This window comes from Megalops cyprinoides, chromosome 4 (genome assembly GCF_013368585.1).
Source record: "Megalops cyprinoides isolate fMegCyp1 chromosome 4, fMegCyp1.pri, whole genome shotgun sequence".
NCBI classification, from domain to species: domain Eukaryota; kingdom Metazoa; phylum Chordata; class Actinopteri; order Elopiformes; family Megalopidae; genus Megalops; species Megalops cyprinoides.
The window spans coordinates 18334127-18359831 of NC_050586.1; the positions used below are offsets into that span (position 1 = coordinate 18334127).

Consider the following 25705-nt stretch of genomic DNA (forward strand, 5'->3'; position numbering starts at 1 on the left):
TTTCTAAAATCTGCATCTCCCATGTGAATTCAGCTGGTGAGTCTGTGGTCTCATATAGCTTGGGAAATGCCGTGCATTACGGTGTGAAAATTTGTGGAACTGTGGAATAATGAAATTACCAAAGAAATGGAATAGATATATACCTCTTATTGTTCTTTTCCCTGTAGTTATGGAATGTTACAGAAATTCTGCATGAATTAAAAAAAAAAAAAATCTGATTTGTCATTTCAGAGGATCACAATGAACACACCTTCACACTTTGTCATGGTCATGTTCAGAATACCAACAGAACAAAAACACCAGCAGCCGTTCACTGTAAAGGTGAACCAGGGGTATGCGTGTGTGTGCATATACACATTATATGTACATACATACAAATGCCCTTAAACTTGTTGTGTTAAGGAACATTTGGTCATTGCATTTAAAATATTTGTTATGAGGAGAGACCTCAAGAAAAAAAAAATCACTTTTATGTTCTGATGGCTAGGATTTATACAGCCTCTAGCACTGTAATTCTTAAAAGTGTTTAGCATAAACATTGGATAAGTGTGTCATCTAAATAGGTGCTAATGGTGTAGCCTAAACAAACTCTGCTGGTGTTTCAAGTGGAAAACATTTCTCACACCGGTTTGAGGCCTTGTGATGTTTTTTTTCTTCTTAAACTAAGGGAAAGTGGGCTAGCCGTTGGATCAAAGTGGTGGTTTGGTACAACAACCCCAGCTCCATAGGTACAATTCCAGTCCAGTGGCATTCCTTGCTCTTCTGTCGGAGTGTTCAAAACACACAATTAACCCAATACACTTGTTTTATTTCTCCCACTGGGAGACAGGTATTTTCCACTCAAATCCCTGTGTCGCTTCTGCTTTTAGTAACATGTTGTTCTGGCACAAGTGTCTCTTACAGGAGAATAAAAACAAGGAGAGGTTGTAAATGCAAAATAATTTCTCTTAGCAAGTCAACAGTTAACAGAGCGATGGAAGTCTTTTGATTATTTTTATTCAGGGAATCTAAGTAATGTCTTGGCACTCTCTTGGAGAAAAAAAGAACAAAAAACCTACCACAGATAAGCAAACACTAAGGGAGAAAAGTACGCCTTTATCTTTTAATAAACTGAAAAGCCAGGAGGCAACATAAAATTACTGTATAATAGTAGTGGAGAACCTTCTGAAGACTTAATTGCCTTAATTATACCAGTGCAGAAAGAGAGGGAATGAGAGCAAGAGAGTTGGGTTTTAATAGCAGTCCTCTTTGAGGAAAAGTGGAGGGGGTGGACTATCCGATTATAATGGTGTGAAAAGAATGCAGAGCACAGAAGCTCAGCCTGGCCAGAACCCCCCCCCAGCACTCCCACTCCAACACCCCCTCCAATCCCCACCCTTCCTGTTGTCTGTGCAGGTGTAACAGTGTGTTGAGATTAAAAGCACATCCCACACACACAAACACAGATATTTAAAACAAAGCTCATCAGCAAGTTTGATGAAGGAGCTTAAGAACGTGAGATGGGTGTCTGTGTCTGTGTGTATGTATGTATTTAAGCAGGGGTAGAAAATGGAAATGCCAAATAATATGAATATCTATGAACTAATAAGGAATTGGGCTGCCCTTTGCCTTCAGAACAGCAATGTACACACTGTACATTCCAGAACTTCTCATAAAGGTTCAACCATGTTTAGATGTGGTGATTGGGGAGATCATGGAAGGTGTTTGACTTCATCCTGTTGTTTGACAAACCACTCTTCAATCCTTTAAGCAGCGTGTAAGGGTCATTATTGTCTTGGAATATGGGAACATATTGAGGAAACAATGTTTGCAGCATAGGGTACACCTGGTTACCTAAAATACCTTTGCATTCCTTGACCCTAATTCTACCATGCAGTGGAACCCAGTGACTCCCATGAGATGGCTGCCCATGCAATAATAGATCCACCACCTTGTTTAACAGTTGGGAACAGGCAATGTGGGTTGAAGGCTTCCTTTGGTTTTCTTCAAACATAAATCCATCCATCCAAATGTAGGAAAATGAGTAAAAGACTCATCAGACGAGGTTACTTTCTTTTACTGCTCATAAGTCAAGGTTTTGTGCTCAGTACAGAAAGTTATGTGTTGTTGTGCATTGGCCTTTGGTACAAGCAGTGGACAGCTTTACCATAAATGTCAGCTTTGTGATGCTCAGCACATACATTTTTCGTTGAGACTGGGTCACGAAGGTGTAGATTTGTGTCTGTGGTAAGTTTTGAGGATATTGTTTTGTGGTTTTAAACAACTATCCTCTGAAGTGTCCATCTATCCCTGTTGGTGAACTTTGGCTTGCAACTACTGTTCCTTTTCCCTGATGCTGTTTTTCCTAGGCAATGTGTAACCATTTCCATAATGTTAACCAATTGTGTAAAGTACAGTTATGCTTCACAGTCTGTTTTAATAAAGAGAAGGTTCTAATTATATGTAGCAAAAGAACTGCTGAATTACAAATTGATTTCTACCTATAATGAACCTCAGTGGTTTCTGTGCCAGCTCTTATAAGCTCTTTCCAGTGTAGCAGTTTGGACCAGTGGTTGTAGTAGAAAGGCTACTGAGACCTGGAGGCAGCAGTAAGCTTATGACTCCCTTCATTTTAAAAAAGTTGATCAGACCACAACACTTATTGTGTATTGAAAAGCTTCTGCAAAGTGTGTGCACATTGATTTTAACAGCACCTGTACATTAAAATATTCCTAACTTTGCCTACGGGCTGACAAGTTTCTCTACCATCCTTATATAAGCTCTGCACTTCTATATAGTCTATGGAGTTGCAGGGTGAATTACAACCTTTGAGAGAGACAGTGGCACTCTTTTTGTTCTGATCCCCCTCTTGTCAACGATTGGCTTGTCAGAACCATTACACATTGGTTCTCCTCTGATTTGGTTCAGCTATGCCATGCAGTCATCATGGAACAGCTTTAGGGACAATGTGGTTTTTCCTTTAAAATGCACTGTTTACATGACTCGGCCTACCTATGCGGCAGGGCAAGGGGGACAGATATGCTTGATATTAGACTGGAACAAAGGGCTTATCTATTTACTGTAATTAACATTATTTATTATTATTTTCCCTGTTTTATTATTGCCCTACCTATCCTACCTGAGAGAATTACCAAGAGTCTGGCATCCATTGCACTGGTGGAAGTTAGTGCTTAAAGGGGTATGCACTCCTTAAAATGACTAAAGGGCCATTTTTTATGAGAGGAATATGATATTTTTTGTAAATAATAAAATGGCCGGTGTTGCTCACCTGACTCTCTTGGAGGTGAATGATGTCTCTGACAAGCGGTGCATTTCAGGTGAGGTCGGAAAACCTATTGTGACTGCACAGCAGAGAGATGGATGACAATGCCAGGCCCCTGCATTTGTGCACTGTTTATAAGAAGCTGTTTGATGTTAGAGCCTGACAGTCAAAATGTAACGCGAGGAAGACCTTCTGTTGCTGTTACTGTTTTCACGCAGGGGGTGGGAATTTTTTTTTTTTTTGGGGGGGGGGGGCTGTGATTTGTGACCCACAGCTTGCCTGTAAGGAACATTTTTGCTGTTGTAAGGCAAGTCTCTGCATTGCAGCGCCAGCCCAAATGTGAATTCTTTCTTACATTTTGAAAGCTTTTTCACCAAGAGCTATTAATTATTAACTGGGATCGCAAACATCAAAGGGGCAGACTCAGACAGAACTAAATGGGCTACAAGTCGCTGATAGTGTAGCAAGAAGATAAAAGAGGGTCATTTCTCCCGACTTCTTTTTGATCATGAAGGGTATAAAAATAAATTAATAAAAACGGAAACATCAAGCTATTATTTTAAAGAGGCTGACGTAACTAACTTGGTAAACAGCTTGGTTAAGTATTCAGAGCATAGCGTATCGTGGCAAAGGTGCACATCCCAGCCATTGACAGGATTCTTTGAATTCTTTTCAGTTGTCTTTCTGATATTTTTGCCCTGTGGTCTTCAGTGATAGTCTGGATGAGGCACTTCATGTAATTCTATCTCGCTTTAATTTCGCATTGGCCATTATGTGTCGACTGCAATATTATGTCATATTTTCAACTTGTGCAAGTGAGTATTGACTTACAAATAAAGTTTTCATTGCTTATATTCCTCTTGAGCATTTGTGCACCATCTGCAATAATGTCGCCATGTGTCATTCCGGAATTTGTTTGTCATAAGAGACAGGAACAGTGTCTCTAAAATTCATTTGGTTCTGATTATTATAGGCACGGTGTGTCCTGGTAAAACTTGAATTGTTTACAGCATTGCTGCATCGTTGTTGTCCTATAAATTTCAGTGCAGCTTGAAGGTAATCGTCCAAGCATATTTTGGGAGTTTTTGCTAGTTAACAGGAATATTGTGATATGGCATGACCAAGATTGGGCTGAGATGCTTAAATAAAAATGCAGCTGACTTCCAGGTGTTTGGTTATTCTAATGAAGCACCCAACACAAATCTCTACTTCCACCACAGGCAATGCTGTATTCTAATAAAGCACATGCAGGCATTATGCCCTTGGAAATCAAGTATAAAATGAAGCTGCAACTGAATCTTTTTGATTTCTCTCTCCTTTATCCTCAACGCATTTGTTGCTACATACAGTAGAAAAAAAGTACTTGATCAAGCACGTGATGTTAAGTTTGGAGTTATAAATATGACCCCTCTTCTGTTTTAATGCTCTACTCAGAAATATTTTTTTTAAAACTACTAAATGTTCTAATATGTCCAGCTGAGTTATTCAAGACTTTTGCCATCAACAGCACTGTTAAATATTGAGTAATTGTTTCCCTTGTAGGATTTAACTGATGAGCAGTATTCAAATGCATGCTGTGCCTTCACAATGACAGACACAGCATAAAATTTGCAGGAAAGGTAGACAAGGCTGTAGGCTAGAACATATGAAAACAAAATCCAAAGTTTTTCAGTTTGAGGTGTCTGAGATCAAACGCAAAATGCATAATTGTAAATTCTCACTTGAAGTTAACCATCCCGTTCACAAGCTTAAAAATGATACCAACATTGTTGTTTTCCCTAAAGAGAGATGACATCACAGCTATGAGGCAGGCTTTGGGATCCTAAAAGATTTGACCACCTATATCTCCTTTATTAGGTGGTCATTTCACCTCAGAATTTTTCACTATAACTTGTTTTCATACAGGCATAGCTGTTTGGAAATATTTTTAAAGAACAAAAGGGGGTTAAGTCAACTGACAAGTCATTTCATACAGAACAACCCTTGTGTCATCTCATTAGATTGGCAACTGGAAGAGGTTCAAAATTTCCTTAAGAAATAAACATGAAATTAGAAACAAGAAATAGCTTTTAATAGCTTTCCTGCCTTCAGTATCATGAATTACATCAATCAGTGTATGTCAAAGTCCCAAATGTCTCTCCAGTTGTTGAATGGGACCAGAGTAATTAGTTACATTTTGTTCTGTCATACGAAATTGACAGGATACTTCTTTACAAGCAAGCAGGGTTTAACAGCTGCATTAGAACATCAACCAAGAGAAGCAATGTATTTAAAAGGGGGGCGGGGGGGGGGGGGGGGGGGGGGGTTGTTTAACTGGCTTGAAATATGTTTAGTTGTATGGAAAACAGAAAGAATAATCTGTTTCCAAGTGAAAGCACAAGTACCACAATTGGCCCCAAGTCTGCCCTGGCCCATGTAATTTTTTGCCACATTGTTTTGCGATGCGTCATGTAGTAAACAGTGACTGCGAAGAGCTGTGCTGCAATGTTGAATGGGCTTTCTCATGAATGGGCCTTTTCCAGGGCTCCGTAATGAAACGTGACCAATTGAAATGATTGATTCGATATACGTCCCGACAGTGAGGCCCATTGTGCCGTGAGTGACGCAGACCCCAGAGCCAATGTGCTGATCAGCCAGCCCTCCCCTCCCCTCATTTCCCTCCCGTCCTCTGCGGAGGGAATCATTCCCTTTGGGTTAATAGCAACTCATTTCAACCTGTCTGTTCAGTTGCGGGGGGGGGGAAAAAAGGGTTCCTACACACAAATTGCTTCCTCCCCGAACCCTGCAATAACACAAATCTTGGCCTCTGTGCTGTGTTTTTAGACCACAGACTTCCTTTCGCCAATATTGAGGTGGGAGTGGATGGAGGACCGCCAGCAGGCAGATAGATGGGAATCGGGATCAAACATGGCACAAACTATTTGTTTTCTGCCGTTTTTTCTGTCTCTCCCCCCCCTTCTCGCTCTCTCTTTCTGTAGAGGAGCTATTGTGGATCTCCACACCCACCCTCCCTCTCCTCTTTCTCAACCTGTTTTTGAGGGACTCTGAGAGGCATGTATCAGTTTCACAGAAGCGGCTTCAGGTCGTTTAAGTGCAGGGCGCTTGCCTCAGCCACACCCATATGCACGGTATACGCACATTCTATATTAAGACTAAGTACAGCCTAAAGCTGTAGTCTTCTATGCAATCCAAACTCAGTCATTTCCTGGGAGGTTACTTGTATCCAAATACTTGGTTGGTGGACAAAAATGCTTGTATATGATAATGAGCGTCTCACTTGCAAATCTGCAAACCATCATTATTCAGAGAATACACTTCTTTCTGTTTCTGTAATGGCCAATGGCACTGCTTAAAGCCAAGAAAAGGCATATTTGGATTTCTCAGTGATGCTATCATAGTACTGGTGTACACGACTGCAAAGCTTTGAAACTTTGGTGTTGCATACCAGATTAAACAGCACTGCACTTCATGACTGTTTCACTACCTTTCCTCTAATCTGTCTTTGATTGGGCTTGCAGTGGTTTTTCCATCCTTACTATAACAGAATTATGGACAGCCTTGCATTGTCCCTTTGATCTCACAATTTTTTATTAAAGACGGATTGGAGAGAGGAAGCCCAGTAATTCCAGTATACACTTGATCCTGACCGCTCTCGTGCACTCCCTAAGAAAGCAATACAACCAATTCAAAAAAAAAAGCTGAGTGGGGTTTTCAAAGTCACTGGGACCAAAAAATGAGTGCTGTGATGTTCTGAATAAATACATTACACCCAGTAAAACTCATTTGGATTACATTTGTAGATATTTTGTGTTCTGCTGATTCTAGCATTTTCTTCTATCTGTGGCTTAAAGCTGAATCCAAAAGATAAAGACTGTACCAGTGCTCACTTTCCCTTTTGAACTTTAGCTGGATCCCTACAGCATTTTGGCAAAGATAAAGGTTCTTACACTTCAAACCAGTTTTTCGTTCCTTCTTCCCCTGCAGATTCACATTCACAGCAGTGCTCCTATGATTATCAAGGAAATTGCAAAAAGTTAATACAGTCTATAAATACATTAATAATCAGGTTTTCACTCAACAAGTCAGTAAAAGTCTTCATGGTTTAACTCATATTCAGTGCATTTTTAAAAGTTCCACACTGTGTCATTAAATGTAATGCACCAATGAAGTACTTAAGTCCTGTTGACCAAAATGCCTTTTTTCCAATTTGTGAGTCAAGTGATGTTACCATATTTTAAGGAACATGCTGCCACATAGCTGAGGCTTTCCTCAAACTGATGTTTTTATTTGGTTGTTTACCACTTACCAGTGACTATATTAAACCTACACGAGAGAAGTTTCTCTGGTGGAATGAATCGCGCCTTTGCCTGCTCTGAAGTTTAATCTGTGATGAGAGTAGGACCTCTTGTGGAAAGGAAGTGAAGTTCAAGTGAAAACAGGCACAGAGCAGAAGCAGAAGATTACACTACCCTACTTGTTCAGAATTCTTGTTCTTGTTTTTTAGAATTTTTTTCAGAATCTTTTCTGAATCTATACCAGTCTCACAACAGACTGAGTTTTTGAACCAAGGTATAATACATTCAATTGACAATGTTTTACCTGAACCATATGAAACACAGCTCAACTGGAAGGAAATGTTTGCTGGTAGGGAAAATTCATGTTAAGCCTGTTAGTTAAGCATTTACTTTGAAGGCAGATTGCTGAACTTTAGAATGCATGAGAGCCACATTTCTCTCACATGTCGTATGTTTAGGAATGTTTTACCTTTTCTTTGAATCAACCCATATGTGTTGCTACTGTCTGTGTGTTTTGGGCCTGTTTTAAAAGTCTCTCGCCCTTGGCTTCCTGGATTTCTAAACTGTACCTTTTATCCCTCAGGCAAAGCGAGCTGTTCAGAGGGGAGCGACTGCTGTCATCTTCGATGTGTCTGAAAACCCTGAAGCGATTGATCAGGTCAGTGCATTTGTGTGGGTTTATTTGATCATTTCGGTTTTCAAGAATCATAGCTCTTGAGCATTTTGATGGCCCAAAATGCCCATCATGTTGAAACTATCTGCACTCGTTGGCTCAGGGCCATTTGTTCAAAAAGGATGACATGCCTGCTTTATCAGGGCAAGTCCAACAAGCGCATTTCTACAGCTGTGGAAAAGCTGTATTTACAGCATTTCCTTTTGATCTTGCATCCTCTGTACTAAATCCATCTGCCCATGAAACTGATCGTGGAGGAAACGCGTTCCTTGGCTAACATGCAGCCGATGTTTTAGACAAACAGTGGTCCTAAAACAACATCTTCCATTTCACAGATTTGGGTCTCCAAGGCATGTGGGCAGAACTGGCCCAGTCTCTGACTGCATTTTGGCCATGGTTCCGCTTCAGGAATGAATAATGAGACTAAAAATGGATCTGCTCACTATACTCTTGCTAAATGCCCCTGACAACTTAATGAGCTCCTAATAGTGCAGGAATTGTGCAATGATAAACACGACCTTGGCCCCAGAGAGACTTTGATCCAATGATGTGCTTCAAGTGTGCATCCTGTTGAATCTCCCGTTGTTTTGTTTTTTGGGTGACATATGAAACAACACAGATTTGTCTCTGCAGCAACTTCTGCACAGAGAGGCCGAATTCTTTCCCGGGTGTTTCACCGTCAGCACCAGGCCCAGACTTGCACATTTATTCCCCAGTCGTAAACCTGGTTCTGAGGAGATGAAAAGCTACTGTCAAAACCACATGAAAGGGGGCACGTAACCATCAAATTTTCCCCCAAAACCCCTTCAGATGTGCTTTATGTGTGTTTCTGAACATCTGCAGAGATGGGATCCAAAAGCCAGAGTCAGGGCATCATGTCCAGAGGGGTGGGGGGTGGTGGTGGTGGGGGAGGGAGGGATGGATAGAATGAGAGGGAATTAAAATCCTTGGGCAAAATCAGCAGAAACGCTAATGAAGATTTATATCTCTCCGAATCTGCTGCCAAAAAAGGGAAAATCTACTGCACCTGCGGGAATGCACAAGTAACAGTCTGCGACTGGTATTTGTAGTGCGTTCTAATGGAGGGCCCAACTTGGGATTCCCTTCATGTCCTTCCCATAAAGAGCAGGTATAGGCTGAACAAAGGCAGACTCTGAAAACCCTGTTAAGGAAAAAAATCTGAATTAAGAGTATATTTCAGTTAGAAACATGACGTTAAAAAAAGAAACAGAAGTATGTATTTCTTTGGTATTTCCCGTGGGTTTTTCAAATTACAGACTCCATCACCAGACTCAAAAGAGACACAGCGGATGAGGGAGAGGTTGACTGCGTCCAAATTCAGAACATGCAATTCGTTTCCTTTTTTTTTTTTGCCCCTCTCGAAAGCTGACAGTAATTTCCATGTCTTAAGGCTTTTGCCTCGCGTGGCCTGCTGTGGAGCTGGCCAGTTTATTAGCTGTTAATGTTGACCCGGCAGATTTTCACACATTCAAGCGTGTAATGTGGGGCGAATGAGTGTAAAAGAATGGGGAACCACTGCTCTAATGTGTTCATGCTTTCCTCTCAGCTGAACCAAGTGGCTGAGGACCCCCTGAAGAGGCCAGTGGTGTACGTAAAGGGCACAGACGCTATGCGGCTGATGAATATAGTGAACAAGCAGAAGGTGGCCCGTGCCAGAATCCAGCACAAGCCGCCGAGGGTAAGAGTCCTGACCAGATCAGAGCAAAGAAGGCTGCAACAGGCCTTTACATTGAATGTGTGTTTGATTGTATGTTTTCCATTAGTTGAGTGTTTTTTATGTGCAAAGCTTTATACATACATAAGTTTGTGTGCACATCATACACATGTAAAACATGTGTTTTCCCCCTATATAACGGTGCTCCATTACACTGGTGCTACAAGATAGGCACAAATGGAAAATAAAAAAAAAAAATCCATAAGTCAATAAAAAGTATAATAAAATAGACAGCAGAGCAAAAGTATTCCCATCTTTGCTTCCCATTTCATCTCATCTGTCTCATATAATTTGTTTCCCAGGACACAGTGCTGCAGGTTTTCCTGTGAGAGTGGTAGCGACAGGCCTTTTGCACAGTGCCCCAGTTTACTAATGTACATGGCTTGCTCCAAGTTAACTCGTTAGACCTGTTACATCCCTTGAAATTCCACAACTTGTCACGGGAAGAAACGTCTTTAGAGAGTAAAGTGACCGATTCTATGGATTTAGAAGCATTTGCATGGAATACCAGTATTTCTCACAGCCAATTTGCAGCTTGCTCAATTCGGAATTGATTGCGCCGCAATGAAAGCAGGGTATTTGAGGGATGCTTCCACATGGCTCGCATCTAATCAGTTTTTTTTTGTTTTTTTTTTGGGGGGGGGGGGGGGGCAACTCCTCCTCTAACAGTACAGTGATGAATAATGCTCGTCTTCATTTGATGTTGACACCCAAAATGTGTTTCAGTCCAGAGTTGCTAGAATCAAGCAGAAATCACAGAAAATGCATGCATTATTTCGGAGGTCAGAAATAATCAGGCAAATCATGTAAACTTCTTGGTGTCAATATCCTTTGACAGAGCATGCTTATGAACAATATCAACGGTCAAAGCAAGCCAGAGTCCCAGTCAGACTGCAACACACTGCCAAGCTTCTGAAATTGAAAAATCTGTAACGGGTATCAAAAATAAATTCTCAGTCTTAATCTTGCTGTAATATGTGTTTTGTGTCATACAAATGTGTCAGAGTTTTATATGTGAGATGATGCAAAGTATTGACCTTTTGTGTGTGTATTGTGTTCCACAACAGCAGCCCACAGAATATTTTGACATGGGGATCTTTCTGGCCTTCTTTGTTGTGGTCTCCCTCGTCTGCCTCGTCCTCCTCATCAAAATCAAATTAAAGCAGCGGCGAAGCCAGGTGAGTCTCTCACTGGACTAGATTGGGACGTGCGTGTGTCACAGTGCAGTCATATAATATCATGCACTCCACACAGGGCAAGAGTGAGGGGATGAAGGTGAATAATTAAAGCAGGTGATGACTGCCTGTGGTTTTCTAAGACAGAAAGATGTTACGATTATTTTCAGATTTGGAGAAACTAATTTAGTTTAGCATGTGCATATCTATTTATATAACTAAATATTCTCTGAAGCAATTTGGGTTAAGTCCCAGCAGCAGTTTCCCATCTGCGATTTTAACCAACAACCACCCGTTTACAAGTTGCTAACCATTTTTCCTTATATAGTCCAGTTGCCTAACCGCTAAGCTACAGTACCACTCAAACATGGCTCACATGAGCGTATGTGGAATCATCCATTCAACTGCAGAGCTCTGAAGTGGGGGACCCTTCCAAAGTATAAATGGTGCATGCTGAGAGTGTGCTTCAGCGTGCGCCGTGGAGTGGGACTGACGGGCACTGCTCGCTCTCTCTCTCTCTCTCTCTCAGAGTTCCATGAACAGGATGGCCATTCAGGCACTGGAGAAGATGGAGACGCGCAAGTTCAAGGCCAAGAGCAAAGGGCAGCGGGAGAGCAGCTGCGGGGCGTCAGACTCCCTGAGCAGCAGCTCCACTTCAGACTGTGCTATCTGCCTGGAGAAGTACATCGATGGAGAGGTAAGCTGGCACAAGTGCGCATCACATTATTTTTCAGTGTGGCAGAAGACCCTGTTCAGTTCTAATTACTTCAAACAGGGCTGAATGCTGTGCTTGAGGGTACACTGGCACTTGAACCTGCAACCATCTGTAAACCAATGCATCTTGTGAAAGTTGTAACATAGCATCTAGCATGGCATCCTATCTCAATATGAGCCCACTTATGAAATTGTGGCCTGTCTTTTGATGCTGTCCAAGGATCTAGGTAGGATTTTTGTCTATAATGGCATGTCACTGCTTGCATGCACTGTTGGTCTTTGCAAGAGACTCTAGCTTGCTCTTTCATACGACTTACAGTGTGATGTTGTTTGGCGTGCCGAAACGTCAAAGGACAAACGGTGGTGCCCTGGGGATATGATTTACTTTTTCTGTGGTCATGTGTCACCATTAAAAAAATCAAAAAGCACAACAAAGAAAAGCGGCTGGATGGCAATGAGGAAGTGGCACTGCAAAAGGCTGAATAGCATCAAAGGGATTCGAGTGAGGAAAAAGGACAAAAGCTTGGCGAAAAATGCAGCGAGATGGGATGAGTCACGCCGCAGGGCAGGGAAGGGAGGGCTCCGGCCAAGAACACGATGCTCACTCGCTGTTCTGGAAATTCCTGGGATCCGCGTTTCACGAGATCCTGATGGGCCATTCATGAGAGCTCGATTCCCGCACCCGAGCCGGCTGTGGCTCTCGGAGCACAACGGGGGTCACAGGGGTTTGCCTCGACCGCCATTGTACAACTGTTTCAGGGAAGGGGAGGGGTGCCTGCTTGTCACGCGGCACAACGTTTGCCCCATCCCTCTCTCCCAGGATATCGTCGCGCCCCACGCTGCAGGCCCTCCTTATAGCTGGAATGTCCGAATGCTAAGGCGTTGAACATTTGTCTGTCGGCAGGGCTCGATGGCCTTGGGAGCAGCCTGTCCACACTTTGAACTGAGCAGGCGGAGTCACTGTGTTTCCTTCAGCTCTGCTGCCATCTTCAGGATGCCTCCGCACACACTGTGTACTCCGTGCTTGTGAGGACTCCGTGCGTGTGAGGCCTTGTTTTACACACAAGTGCTTGTGATGTCTAATCCAAACTGCACCACAGAACTGAATGTTCAGCCGCAAGCCTAGGCTCCTGACAGTTCCTGTTAAGAACTGCGTATTTCATGAATCTATTTGTGTACAACTTTTTGTAAGGGCAGGCAAATACTCCAAAATGGTGTGTAACCAAAGCCAACAGAAGGGAACATGGGACAATTTAGGGGAGACATCCATTTGTCAGTGTGGGCATGAAAATGTCTAGTAAACTTAAAATGGAAGTCCCCTTAGCTTTCATATAAATTAGTAGAAGCCACACACAGCAGTTATGTTAATGGGAAGCCATAAATACATTTGACAAAAACCATTTAGAGGAAACTGTAGAACAGTTTCATCTGTTTTTGAAAGTAGATTATATGTATATAGTTGACAACCTCTTCTTGAGTGCTAATAGTTTTGACTGAAACCATGGCTGCCTTTTATTCTGAGCTATGCTGTGGAAGCATATGATAAATAACATAATTACAAGGACTGTTAACCAGTGGCAGAATGTATTTATATAATATATTACAATTACATTATGTTATTGTTATTTAGCAGATGCTCTTTTCCAGAACACCTTACATAGGATACAGGTTTTATGTGTTATCTGTTTATATAGCTGGATATTTACAGAGACAATTTTGGGTTAAGCCCAAGGGTACAACAGCAGTGCCCCAGCGGGGAATCAAACTGGCAGCCTTTTGATTATGAGCCCTGCTCCTTACCACTATGCTTCACTGACAACCATATATGTATTATATAAGTAATATACAGAGCACACATATTTACAATATAATGGTGGTTTCATTATTATTATATATAATCTGTGGCATTTCTTTATTTGCATTTCTCCTTCATTTTAGCACTATTATCTTAACAATTATCGTGGGTAGGATATGGGTGGTGGGCAGTGAAATATGGCAGTGTGAAGACTCCAGAGTGGGCCGGTTAGAGCCAGTTGTGTTTTCCATCTCTAAATCAAAGTGTTTTACTGCACGAGTGGTCCAGTGAGGATTACATGACAGGTGGAAACCATTTAGCTGAATTCCCAGCCTCCCTCTAATTAGTCAAATACTGTCCCCCACCCCCATCCTCTAAATCCAGAACCATGTGAATGTGAAATCCACTGGAATTTGTCCCTGCGGAGGAGAGAGTGTTGTTTTGATGACACTTGCCTTTGAGAGCAGGCTTACTGCGCCGTTCCTAGTGTTTCCTTACGTCTTCGTGTGTGTTTTTTGTGGTGAAGAGGGGAGATTTTCCGGGATTTCCCCAGTTCTCTTCTGTCTGTTGACCGGCTCTGTTGGAACAGCCACCTACACACTGCACTCCGAGGCCGCACGTTTGGTCCAGCGATGTGAACCCATCTCTGTCTGGTTTCCACAGGAGCTCCGGGTGATCCCCTGTGCTCACAGGTTCCATAAGAAGTGTGTGGACCCCTGGCTCCTCCAGCACCACACATGCCCACACTGCAGACACAACATCATTGGTGAGTGTTGCGCTTGCTTATGGACTCCCTTACTCTGTCACTGCAGAGATCTTATTTGGGATCATGCCTTTGTGTTCATAAATAGACACATGTACTACATGTTAATGCACTTAAAAGCATATGTGGTGAGAACATGAAGCTGGATCTTGTGATTTTTTTTGATGGGAAGAAGCAAGGGAATAATTGATCACCAGTCACCAATCATATTGCCAATGGAGTAATCAACAATTAGTCCAGGCACCATTACCAAATTACCACTTTCATCCATACAGATCAATTTATTATTTAGTTGTTGTATTTTAAGGTTACAGCATATTTTCAAAATCAGCACAGTTTTCAGACACTAAATTGAATCAAGTTTGTTCTGTAGTTCCACAGGTTTGAAAAGCTCCACAGGCTCATGTTGGTCTTTCTCTCTTTTTCCTCAGAGCAAAAAAAGGGAAATCCGGGCCCCGTCTGCATGGATCCTGGGAACCCCGTCCACAGCCGGCAGCAGAGGGTGGTCCTCCCTGTCCACTACCCGGGACGGGTGCACCGCGCGGGGCAGGTGACGGCCTACCCCACCCGCACCAGCATGGACCCCCACGGCAACCCCATCACAGTGCTGACGGTGGACCAGCATGCTGACCAGGCCCTCTACCCCCAGCAGTCTTCCGCCTTCATCCGCAGCTACCCGCCCATCCACCTGGACCACGCAATCAACCCGCACCACTGCAGCCTGGATCACCGGGCGCCCAGCTACCCCCAGCCCCACGCCTTCAAGCGGCCCAAGTTCCACGGCCGCAGCTTCTCGCGGGCCGCCTGCTTCTCCCAGTACGAGACCATGTACCAGCACTACTATTTCCAGGGCCTGACCTTCCCCCAGCCAGAGGGCCAGCCGGGGAGCGCGCCCCACAAGGCCCACAGCCGGGCCTTCCAGCAGGGCCTGCTCTACCCGGCTGTGGTCCACATGGCTCCTGCCTCCACCTCCCGCCTCGGCGAGACGGGGAGCACCTCCGGCTTCAGCTGTTACCACGGCCACCGCTCGGTGTGCAGCGGGTACCTGGCTGACTGTCCTGGCAGTGACAGCAGCAGCAGCAGCTCAGGCCAGTGCCACTGCTCCTCCAGCGACTCCATGCTGGACTGCACGGAGGTCAGCAACCAGGGTGTGTACGGCAGCTGCTCCACCTTCCGCAGCTCGCTCAGCAGTGATTACGACCCCTATGTTTACCGCAGCAAGAGTCCATGTCGGGGGTCAGGAGTTGAGGCGGGGGCCAGCTGCCCCGTCCCACTGACAGATGACTCTCTGGCCCCCTCTGGCCAAGACTGTCTTCTTCCCCCCATGGGAGCCTCCTTCGGCTCGGGGGACCAGCTGTCCAGCTGTAGCCTAGAACCCAACTATAGCAGCCGTTCTTCACTGGAACCCAGGGAAACTAATACCACTACCTCATCCGGGGCCCTAGAGGGCACTGGAGTGGACCTCCGGATCACAAGCAAGCCACAGGAGGAGGGGGGCGAGCAGCAGGGGGCGGCCTGCAGCTGCTGTTTTGAGGTCCCACCGGCCACCCTGGAAAGTACAGGGCAGGAGCTGGGCGGGGCCGGCTTCCTGGCAGCGGGGCACTGCATCCGGGGGGCGGAGGCACGGCCCCCGGCCCCTCAGAACTTGTACAGCATGAATGCGGACCACTTGTGCCCCACGGAGCAGGGGAACTACGAAGGGCTGCCCTGCTGCTTTTACAAGGAAATGCATGTGCACCGGAGCAACGGGGCCCGCTACACCGAGGACTACGCGGTGAACGTCCAGTACACACCGACGGATGCTGACGCTAACATGGTACCGGGCTGCTGTGAGCTCGGCCAAAGGATACCCATCATCCCTGAGGACACGGACTGCGAGCTGGGATTAGGCCTTGGGCCTCAGGCCAGCCTACTGCCAGCAAGGCTTCCCGGAGATGAGGAGGGTAGGACTGGGGATAGGGATGAGTCCAGTGAGCTGTACTTTCCTTCAGGACAATATAGAGGTCAAACGTGTCTCCATGAGGAGGAGGCCAAGGCTCTTTTCCACAACCAATGCCCCAGTTTCCACGAAGCACAGGGAAACAGTAAAGCTGCAGGTGAGGGCCTGACGCAACTCATTTTGGGTGCAAGTTCCACATAAACACACTCAAAACTCAAACAAGGTGTCATCTGCTGCTTCTTTCCCGGAGCTAGCCTACAGCTGCTGTCCAGATCCGCTTGCTGAACCCTGAGTGTTATCATTATGAGTAAATTTACACTGAAATTCTCATTGACATCTCCTGGCCTGCTAATGTTTGTGGCCATTAACTACAAAGCCTCAACCCGCAGAATGAGCTAGAGGGGGGATGCATTATTACACCACAGATACGACTGAAATTTCAGTTTAACACAGTCATGGCAGAGGCAGCATAGTATTTCACAAGCATGCGACTCCTCTTTTGAGTTTCTCTCTCTCAGCATTACCCTCCAAGTAGCCTTTGACACCTGCCCCTGAAAACACAACCTTATCATTATGGGTTAGACAGTAACAAAAATTATCCATTTCACAGTTTTCAATGGAGCCATACAGTTTTGTCATTTATATTTGAGTGATATACCTCATTCCAAGTGACTGTTGTGCAGAAGAATACTGAGATGGCATTGCTCTAAAGCTTATCTCTGTGTCTTGCAGGGTCAGCACCATTGCAACCTACGGAGAAAGACTGTGTAGCGCGGCCCAGCTTGTGAGCTTCTCATGTTCGGTTATACGGGAATTGCTGTTCGTTTTTTTTTTTTTTTTTAATAATATAAAGACTCCAGTTTGAGCAAGACTTTTGAGGGTGTTATTTTTTTTATAATATATTCTTATAGAAATGCATGCATGTGTATACATGCATATGTATGTGTGTATGGTATATTAAGCTTCAACAAACAGAAAAAGTGGTAATATGGAGAACTACCAAAATACAACACATTTTCCTTTGTCCTAAAGTAGGCACCCCCCACATGACCACCACCGCTACCACCCTTGTGGTCCTTGAAGTCCTTGTTGATTGGAGAACCAATTTTACACGTTCTTTTTTTTATCGGGGGAGGGGATCCAGGCCACAGCACACCCCAACTCTGTGGGTGGTCTGTACCTGGCCACACCCCTTTCTTACAGTCTCAGGGCTACTGTTGCCTTAGTAGCAAACCAGCTTTTTAAGATGATCATGCTTTGTTAACTGGTGATTTCAGCACTGTGGGGATAAAGAGTAAAGCTATTGGTTGAAGTGAAGTTGTCTCTGGGTTTCCAAGGCCATTTTTGCAGGTCCAGATCACTTACATCAGTTGGCAAAGCATTCTCTTGCAGTACCTCCACATGTTAACCTATGTACTCTTCTACAGCCAACTCTTCAATGCCAATTTACCACATTTTGTGTGGATGACGCACTTGTTCTCACATAGAGTTTTAGAAGGCAGGTTTTATATTTTGTGTGTCAGAAAAGGCCAAAGTAAAGCAATTGGGAAAGATTGTAATTCAAGAGGGAATCTTCCCCAACAATGGGTTTTGAAGTAAAATGAAACAAAAAGTGTCTCCAATTTTGTAATCTCACATAATCTCTTAGATGTTGTCAACATGCCTTTTTGTTTGTTTTGCAGACGGTTTTATGCTGTTTCTATGAAATATATCCATACTGCTAAGAGGCTACAGTTTAAAATAACCCTATTTATATGTGGACAGTAACCAGTGCTGTACTTCACGAACATGAGAATATAATCTTGCCTTTGCATAGAGATCTGTACTGCAAATAACATTTTTGGGGTACTAGAGTCACTATTTAATTTTTTATCATTTGTAGCACTTAAAAGGATTGTATAAAAAGAAAACATGGTGTACAAAAATTAATATTTTAATTTTCTAAATATAATTATTTTCTCCGTCATTACCATTTTACAATGTTTAAAAGGCTAGAAATCAATCTGTGTATATTTCTGTATCTGTATAGCAGCACATTTCATTTATGGAAATATGTTCTCTGAATATTTATTTACTAATATATTTATCTCTAAGCCATGTCTTATGTTCAGAGTGTATGAATGTTTTTGAGGGTTTTTTTTTTTTTTTTTTGAGAAATCACTAACATGAGACTTTGTAAATACATGGTAATTGCACACAAAGATTAAATATTCTCTGACCAAAAACTGATTTTAAAAATTTAGTACCATACAGTTTTGTAACAAAGTGTACAAAGATCTGTAAAAATATACAGTTTTATTCAAGTAAAACAAAATTGTGGGGTCTCTCTTTCTACCTTTATCACTATTTCATATGGAAATTAAAACATGAAGGCATTAACTATGACTAATGATGGCTTAACTATGCTGGAGTCTGTGTGTGATAAAGAAATTGAATGGCAGATCTTTCTTGTGGTATTCTATTTGATGCTTACTGAAGCTAAAACAAAACTGAATTCCTCTCCCTTATAATCACGGTTTGCATTTAAGATGGTCTGTATGTATTTTATGCTTGTGTTGAGTTATTGCACAATACACATATTATTTGATTCTATGGCAGCAGACCATAATAATGCTACTAACACTACTAATAATAATAATAACACAATCTCTTGTCAAAGAAGGAATGTAGAGTTTTAAATTGCCAGTGCTACTTGGTGTCTTTGAAATGTGTTTGCTTGCTTTGTGGAAAAGGGGCTTGGATGTCTGCTTAATGGTGTGCCTGTGTTGAAAGCAATCACAGTTTCTTTTGAATTGTTAAAGGCCTTGCATTAGACCTTGACTGAGATATGCCACACCAAATTATACTAAACACAATATTGGCATTATGGACAATACACAGTAAAGAAGAATCCACTATAACTTTGTGTAACTTATACAGCAACAGGTAAGTTTTGCAGGGAGCGTTTTTTCTTTTTTTTCAGTACACTTAGGACCATATTCTTTTATGTGGTTTAAAGGTCACCGTGTAAATGTCTTTGGGTTAATGACAATGTTCTGATGATAATCGTTTTTGTGAATGAACTTCATAACATAATTCTTCCTAAATAATGCACTTAACTGGAAGTACTTATCCTCCATCTCAGTCCACTTCCCCGTATACTGTGTATTTAGCAATATTGCAATGGCTGACACTCATCTTAAAACTGAGGACTAGCTACCTTTCTTGTTGGGTGGCTAGACAGGGCATTCTTATTTTAGGTTGAAGCCATCTTGACTTCTTGGCTTGTGGCACATTTATGTCAGATTTACTTGTCTGCAAATTATTCAAAATTTAGGTTAACATTACAAATATGGCAAGGTTCCTTTTTACTCAGATTTAAAGACATGTAGCGTCAAAGAAAAACTGATGTTGATACTGATGCAGCAATAATGCATAAAGTCTATGAGTGGTACCCAGAGAGTTCCAAGAAATATAGCTTTGTGGTAGAACACAAAAGATGATCAGCTGGTTCTGTGAAAATATTCACATGGTGTTTTGATACAGCCATGCCATCAATCAGTGCTGTTGTAACTGCTATACTCTGCAATCAAGCTGGTGGTATTTAAAGAAATATATCTATCTGTTTAATAATAATTATACTAACTGAAAGCTCCTTATATAAAAATAATATATAATACTGCTGAAATTCTAACAGTTAACACTCCAAAATGTTCAGTTTCTTCAGTTTCATTTTACATAGTTAAAACAGATGGATAATTTGTATTTCACCATAAATGTATTTGCACACTTTCTCCTGTTACTAAATGCCTGTGGATTTGGAACAGTTCTTCCTGTCATACCTGAAAACATGAGGCATGTGGCCTTTTAAGAATTTGCTTTTATTCAAAACCAGGTGAGCAGTGTTCCATTTGACAGAACAAGGATTTGAATGGGTCCCTGTAAATCCCTCAGTAAAAATCCTGGTGCAGTGTGATTCCCCTTCAGGGTTGAGAACATCCAGAACAATCCATCTCTGAGGAATCCCAGTCCCTGTTCCAGTACGCTGGACAGAAGAGCAAAAATATTGTAGATTTTCACAAGTTGTGAAACAGTTTGGCCTCCGGTTACTCCTGGCAGGAGGAAAGCCTGAATGGACTAGTACACTTTGCTTATCCTCTGTGATATATTTAATATCCGCAGAGTAAAACATACACTTTCCATAAACTTCATCAGGAAAGGCAAATAAATACATTTACTGAACACCATATGCCATGCATGCCATTGCTTCACAGTGGAAACAATGTTCCCAGGAGTAAATCCTAGTTTACACAACACTGCTGCCAGGGCTACCATGTTTGTCCTGCCTGTGACTGACAGGTCTGGTCCAAATGCTCCTCCCCCTCTGACTGGGCTGTGTGCTCATAGCTAATGCCCCTGGCCAACTTATCCCTGCTATGGTGGCATATAGTGGTGGGAAGGCAGCTCTCAGAGTTTGAAGCCTGAGTGAATGGCTACCACTCCGCCAGTCAGGTTGAAGTACTGCACCCGGAAGAAGCCAGCATCCTCGATCATGCCTTTGAATGTCTCCTGGAATGGCAAAGGAGAAGTTGGCATACCATACTGAGGCAAAGGTTCAAAGCTTTTTCAGCTGTTGGAATGTGATTTCTGGCCTTGTGTTCACTGCATGCAGTCTAAGGGATTTGATACAGCATTCAGTTTAGGTGTACAGAAGGGGGGTAAGCAAGGGACAACATAAGACTGGCTCCTCTACACTGATGTCTGTGGTTGTTTTGTTGTTTTGCATGAAACCAAATTAACAGACTGAGCTTTGAAATCAGGTAAGTGTGATGGAAACCATTTTTTTCCGCTTTGTACTCTTTATTTATTTTTTGGAAGGGGGACCCCTGAGTTAGCTGCACCCACTCCCCTCCCTGCTCACCTGGTCCGGGAAGCGCCGGATGCTCTCCACTAGATACTGATAAGACTTCCAGTCTCCTGCAATGACTTCCCCTAACACTGGAATCAGCTGGAAGCTATAGGCATCATAGAATCTGCAAAAGTGTGTGAAGGTTACCGCTGCAGCCTAAACCACATTCACTGTAGACTGCACTGAGTTAGGACTTGAATACATTCACACCAAAGAGTTTCTGCTGTGCTAAACTAATCCGATGTTTTAACAGTCTCCAAACTGTGAGTATGGTTCTAGTCCAGAAGCTAATGTTGCTTTTGATTGCCAGCAAAATGCCTGCATTCAAAATCAACTAAATTGCCTGTCCTAGCTAACTGAAGAATTAAAAAGCCATCATATCAGACTTTGATCTCCACTGAAATAAGCTCCAGTACTGTAAATGCTGCAGCAGATCATAATTTTCTCTTTAAACTTCAGGTGAGTATAATTTCCACCCATTCAGGCTGGCTTCGTTCACTCTGTGCCATGTTACTACAGCTATGATGATATATTTTATCCATGCACATTAATATCAGTGTATGATGTAAACTTACTAGAAAAGATTCTTGCTACAGAGTGAATTTTGCCTCAGAAACATAACTGCCCAAGTCTGGATTTGGGTGCTGAACCCGTCTCTCACCTGGACAGCAGGGGGTTTGAAACCCTGCTGAATTCCAGACACATGAACCGGCCACCAGGTTTTAGAACACGGAGTGCCTCCTGCAGAGCCTGAAGCAGATGCACACACACACATAGAGGGCAGTCAATAAACACATAGTCCACTTTAAGTACAGACATACCTATACTGCTGTGGTAGGCCTGAAAACTCCTGGCAGCTATGCCACATCGAGTGTTTATGGAAACTCAAAGGGCATATGATGCTTATACTCAGCGCCACACTCAAAGCCAGTAACTAGTCAAGTATCCATGAGAGAAACAAGAAACTGATTCAACTCTAGAAGGTGGAGGACATGAGGGTACAACTGGACACAGGGATAGGAAATAAGAACTGGTAGTGAGGGGGGTTCTAACCTGCTCGATGTGGGTAACATTACGGATCCCAAAAGCGATGGTGTACACGTCAAATTGGTTGTCATCGAATGGTAGCTCCTCTGCATCCCCCACAACCCAGGACAGGCCTGTCACACAGATGCATGCACGTTAAGTTACTGCCAGTGTGTCAACACTGACATGCGTAATAGAAAAACTAATAAATGGGAAAAAAAAACAACATGAAGCTGATGGGAATGCATTCGTACCCCAGTTAAGATATGAAACTCTAAGAAAGACAGGCAAGTTTATTGTAGAGATATGTCTTGCTTCATCTGAAGATGGATACATAGCTTCTCATTCATCGTTTGCATGTACGGAGGGAGAGAGCGTGGAGGTACCCGTGTTGTAGCCCTGCTGCTCCGCTCGCTGCTTCCCCACTTTCAGCATCTCCTTGTTGATGTCACACACCACCGCCCTCGACTCCCCTGGCCCCGTGTCACTGGACGTGTAGTTTGCCGCGATCTGCTGCCAGGAGACGGTCTGGTTGGTGCGGGCCGCACGCCTCCGCTGCCGGTCGCGCTGGGACTGCACATAGTCCAGAAAGCGGAAGGAGATATCACCTGGGGAGGGAGCATCGCTTCGGTTCATATGCTGACGAGCAGTTACGCTGACGCGACACATTGAAATAAACAGAGCAGAACCACCACAAGGGGGGCCCAGCGATGAGTCTGGCATTTACACAGAGACAGACAGGTGGTATGGTGACACGCAAGACCGGCATTCAACACACAGGCGGCCAAGGAGCAGCAATATGACAAACTGACACAACACTGACAAAAACCTACTGTCTACACACAGAGTTGACAAACCATACACTAGATGTATGCTGAAAAAAGTGTAATGGTACTTATTAGCACCATAGGACTATACCAGACCATAGAACACCACAGGACAAACAGACATAAAGCCCTGCTGACGTGATGGTTTTAGTGTCAAACACTGTACAAAGCACAGCCCCTTTCTGAAGGATGCCACAAGGAAGCAAAAAAACTGACCACTTATGTTTGCAAACTGACCTACTTCTTGTGCTTGTCTTTGTTTTGTTTGTTAATGTTGTGTATTAAGTTGGCATGTTATGCCTCCTGCTTGTAATGCATTTTAATGTGTTCCAAGCCCAGGGACTGCAGATGCAAATTACCTACATAGCTAAATCCATGTTGTGCATGCTCCCTGTAAAATAAAGTAATAAATTAAACTGAACTAAATTTGTGCTTCCTTAGGATCGGACAGCTGAAAGTCTCAACAGTAGTAGTCTTTGTACAGCAGCTAAGCACATGTTTGTAAATTATGAGGGAGATGGAGTGGACAGAAGTCATGCAAACTCAGGGTTAAGTACCTGTGCCCCCAGCGGTGTCCAGCAGTCGAATTCCAGGCTGAGGGTTCATGATGTGCAACAGGGTGTCCTTCCACAGTCGGTGGATCCCCATGCTCATGGCATCGTTCATTACGTCATACTTCTGAGCCACGTTCTCGAAAACTTTGTACACTGACATGTAAACGGAGACAGATCACTTTCAGACACCGTGCACACACGCTCTATTTGACACTAATGTTTCAGAGACACAGACTAACGTCACGGTGCTGCACGGCTTGTCACTTGCGAGGAACACGAGCTCAGACAAATACAGAAAGTTGGTTCAATTGTAACGTCTACCAGCCATCAAGACTACGGGGACAATTTCATTCATTAGGTGGCTACCAGATTGATACTCTCCGATCAATGTGGTAGCCATCTTTCCTGGAGTTCATTGACTGAGAGATAAGTTACTCAGGAGGTATTTTCTGTTTCAGATTAACATTTGTTAACTGTAATTTGATCTATCGTCGGTGAAATGTAACCGATACGGTAAATTGGTCACTAAAACACACCCCTGATGTGACAGTTAGCCGCCAAGTGAACAGAGTACATGCTCAGTTGAGTTTGATATTTTTAGCAGGATGTCTCCAACTCCAAGAGAAAGTATCAACGCTGTCATCGTAACTGAAACCACAATGTGTGACAAGCTCACACGCCCCCTTTGAATCGTCACTGTAGCGAGGTAGCTAACGTTAACTAAAACATCAACCCCTTCTCCAGTAAACCTGTAACACACATTACCAAACGCCTCATTATCGGTTAGCAAGATGCATACGTAGCTGTCCGCTTAGGTGAATACTGTAGTTACTCTAGACTTGTGAAAGCTAGACTGGCTGGTCTATACATTAGAGAAACTACAGTGTTGTCAGCATCATTTTGATTGCCAGCTTGATTGCTAGTAAAGTGTACTATCTAGTTGCCGTTACGTTATCTTGCTAGCTAGCTAATGCAGTAGTATGCCGGGAAATTTGTTGGTATACTATAGGTAGTACAGTAGTTCGCGTACCTCTCTCCGCTTTCTGTCCCTCGGGCACCGTTTCGAAACCGAAATGCGTGCTTTTTTCTTCAGAACCAGCACTGTAGCCACGAGAACCTGAAACAAGAGAACTTGGACTCGATGCGACGATTCTACACAACAGTCCTTTGTGTAGAACATGACAATAACCACATAAAACTTTCCTGCCAAACGTTTTCAAGGGCGCAGCCATCTTGCCGTGGCTCCGCGTTACTAAATATGTCACGTGTTAATGTCGTCATATGTCTACGACGGTAACGTGTATCCTGGCGCCATTGTGTAGTTTTATTTTATTAATGGAAATCAAATAAATATAGTGTTTACGCTCAGGTACAAATATCGATACTCGTATGTTTTTTTTAATTATTTTTTTTATTACTAACTAATGTCATCTTGTTTGTAACCTGAGTGTGATCCCTAGTCAGTCGTACAGTCATTTAACAATGTATATATATATATATATTAAAAAAAACATAGTGACTCACATAGGTGAGCCCGATCTCGCTCGCTGTCTTTCTGTCTCTCTCTGTCTCTGTCTCTCCCCTCTGTTTGACTGGAGAGAGAGAGAGAGCGAGAGAGAGAGAGAGAGAGAGAGAGAGAGAGAGAGAGAGAGAGAGAGAGAGAGAGAGAGAGAGAGAGAGAGAGAAAGAGAGAGAGAGAGAGAGAGCTTTGCTGGCTTGGGAACATCTGAACTCCAACAAACACTGACTTCTTTTTCCTGAATGCTGAAAAGTGACAGGTTTTGTTTCCCAACTTGTTCATGGTTTGGAAAGCCTTCGTCTCTTTGGTGACACCAGAAACCCAACACATTGTCAGCATTGTCAAGCTAATCACACACTAGCTCAATCTTAGAAGGATAACTTTGCACCAGCCTTTTATCGTGGTCTTTCCTGTGGTGGTGGTGGTGGTGGGGGGGGGGGGGGGGGGCAGGAAGAACGGGACATGAAGAGAGTCAAAGGGAGAGATATCCCCAGTATTCCAATGAGAACCTGTGATACCACATTGGCTCAGTGAAGTGGA

The 25705-nt window shown here is 43.2% G+C and overlaps 2 protein-coding genes across 2 annotated transcripts in view; one reads left to right on the top strand and one right to left on the bottom strand.

Annotated features, from left to right (window-relative positions):
- znrf3 (zinc and ring finger 3) overlaps nucleotides 1-17294 on the top strand; it is a 75535-nt gene extending 58241 nt beyond the window's left edge. Inside the window, exons 3-9 of the mRNA XM_036527121.1 lie at nucleotides 8141-8215; nucleotides 9798-9929; nucleotides 11033-11143; nucleotides 11670-11837; nucleotides 14313-14415; nucleotides 14844-16508; nucleotides 17084-17294. Of these exons, the coding sequence (XP_036383014.1) occupies nucleotides 8141-8215; nucleotides 9798-9929; nucleotides 11033-11143; nucleotides 11670-11837; nucleotides 14313-14415; nucleotides 14844-16508; nucleotides 17084-17139 (2310 nt within the window). The 3' untranslated portion in view covers nucleotides 17140-17294. The remainder of the gene's footprint in view (nucleotides 1-8140; nucleotides 8216-9797; nucleotides 9930-11032; nucleotides 11144-11669; nucleotides 11838-14312; nucleotides 14416-14843; nucleotides 16509-17083) is intronic.
- A 2904-nt stretch (nucleotides 17295-20198) lies between these two features.
- coq5 (coenzyme Q5, methyltransferase) lies at nucleotides 20199-24879 on the bottom strand. Its single transcript, XM_036527790.1, has 7 exons — nucleotides 24677-24879; nucleotides 23650-23799; nucleotides 22652-22873; nucleotides 22293-22399; nucleotides 21901-21989; nucleotides 21252-21363; nucleotides 20199-20899 (listed from the first exon to the last, which is right to left on the bottom strand). Exons 1-7 carry the CDS (start codon nucleotides 24876-24878, stop codon nucleotides 20798-20800), a joined length of 984 nt encoding a protein of 327 aa, XP_036383683.1. The 5' UTR covers nucleotide 24879; the 3' UTR covers nucleotides 20199-20797.
- Between the last annotated feature and the right edge of the window lie 826 nt (nucleotides 24880-25705).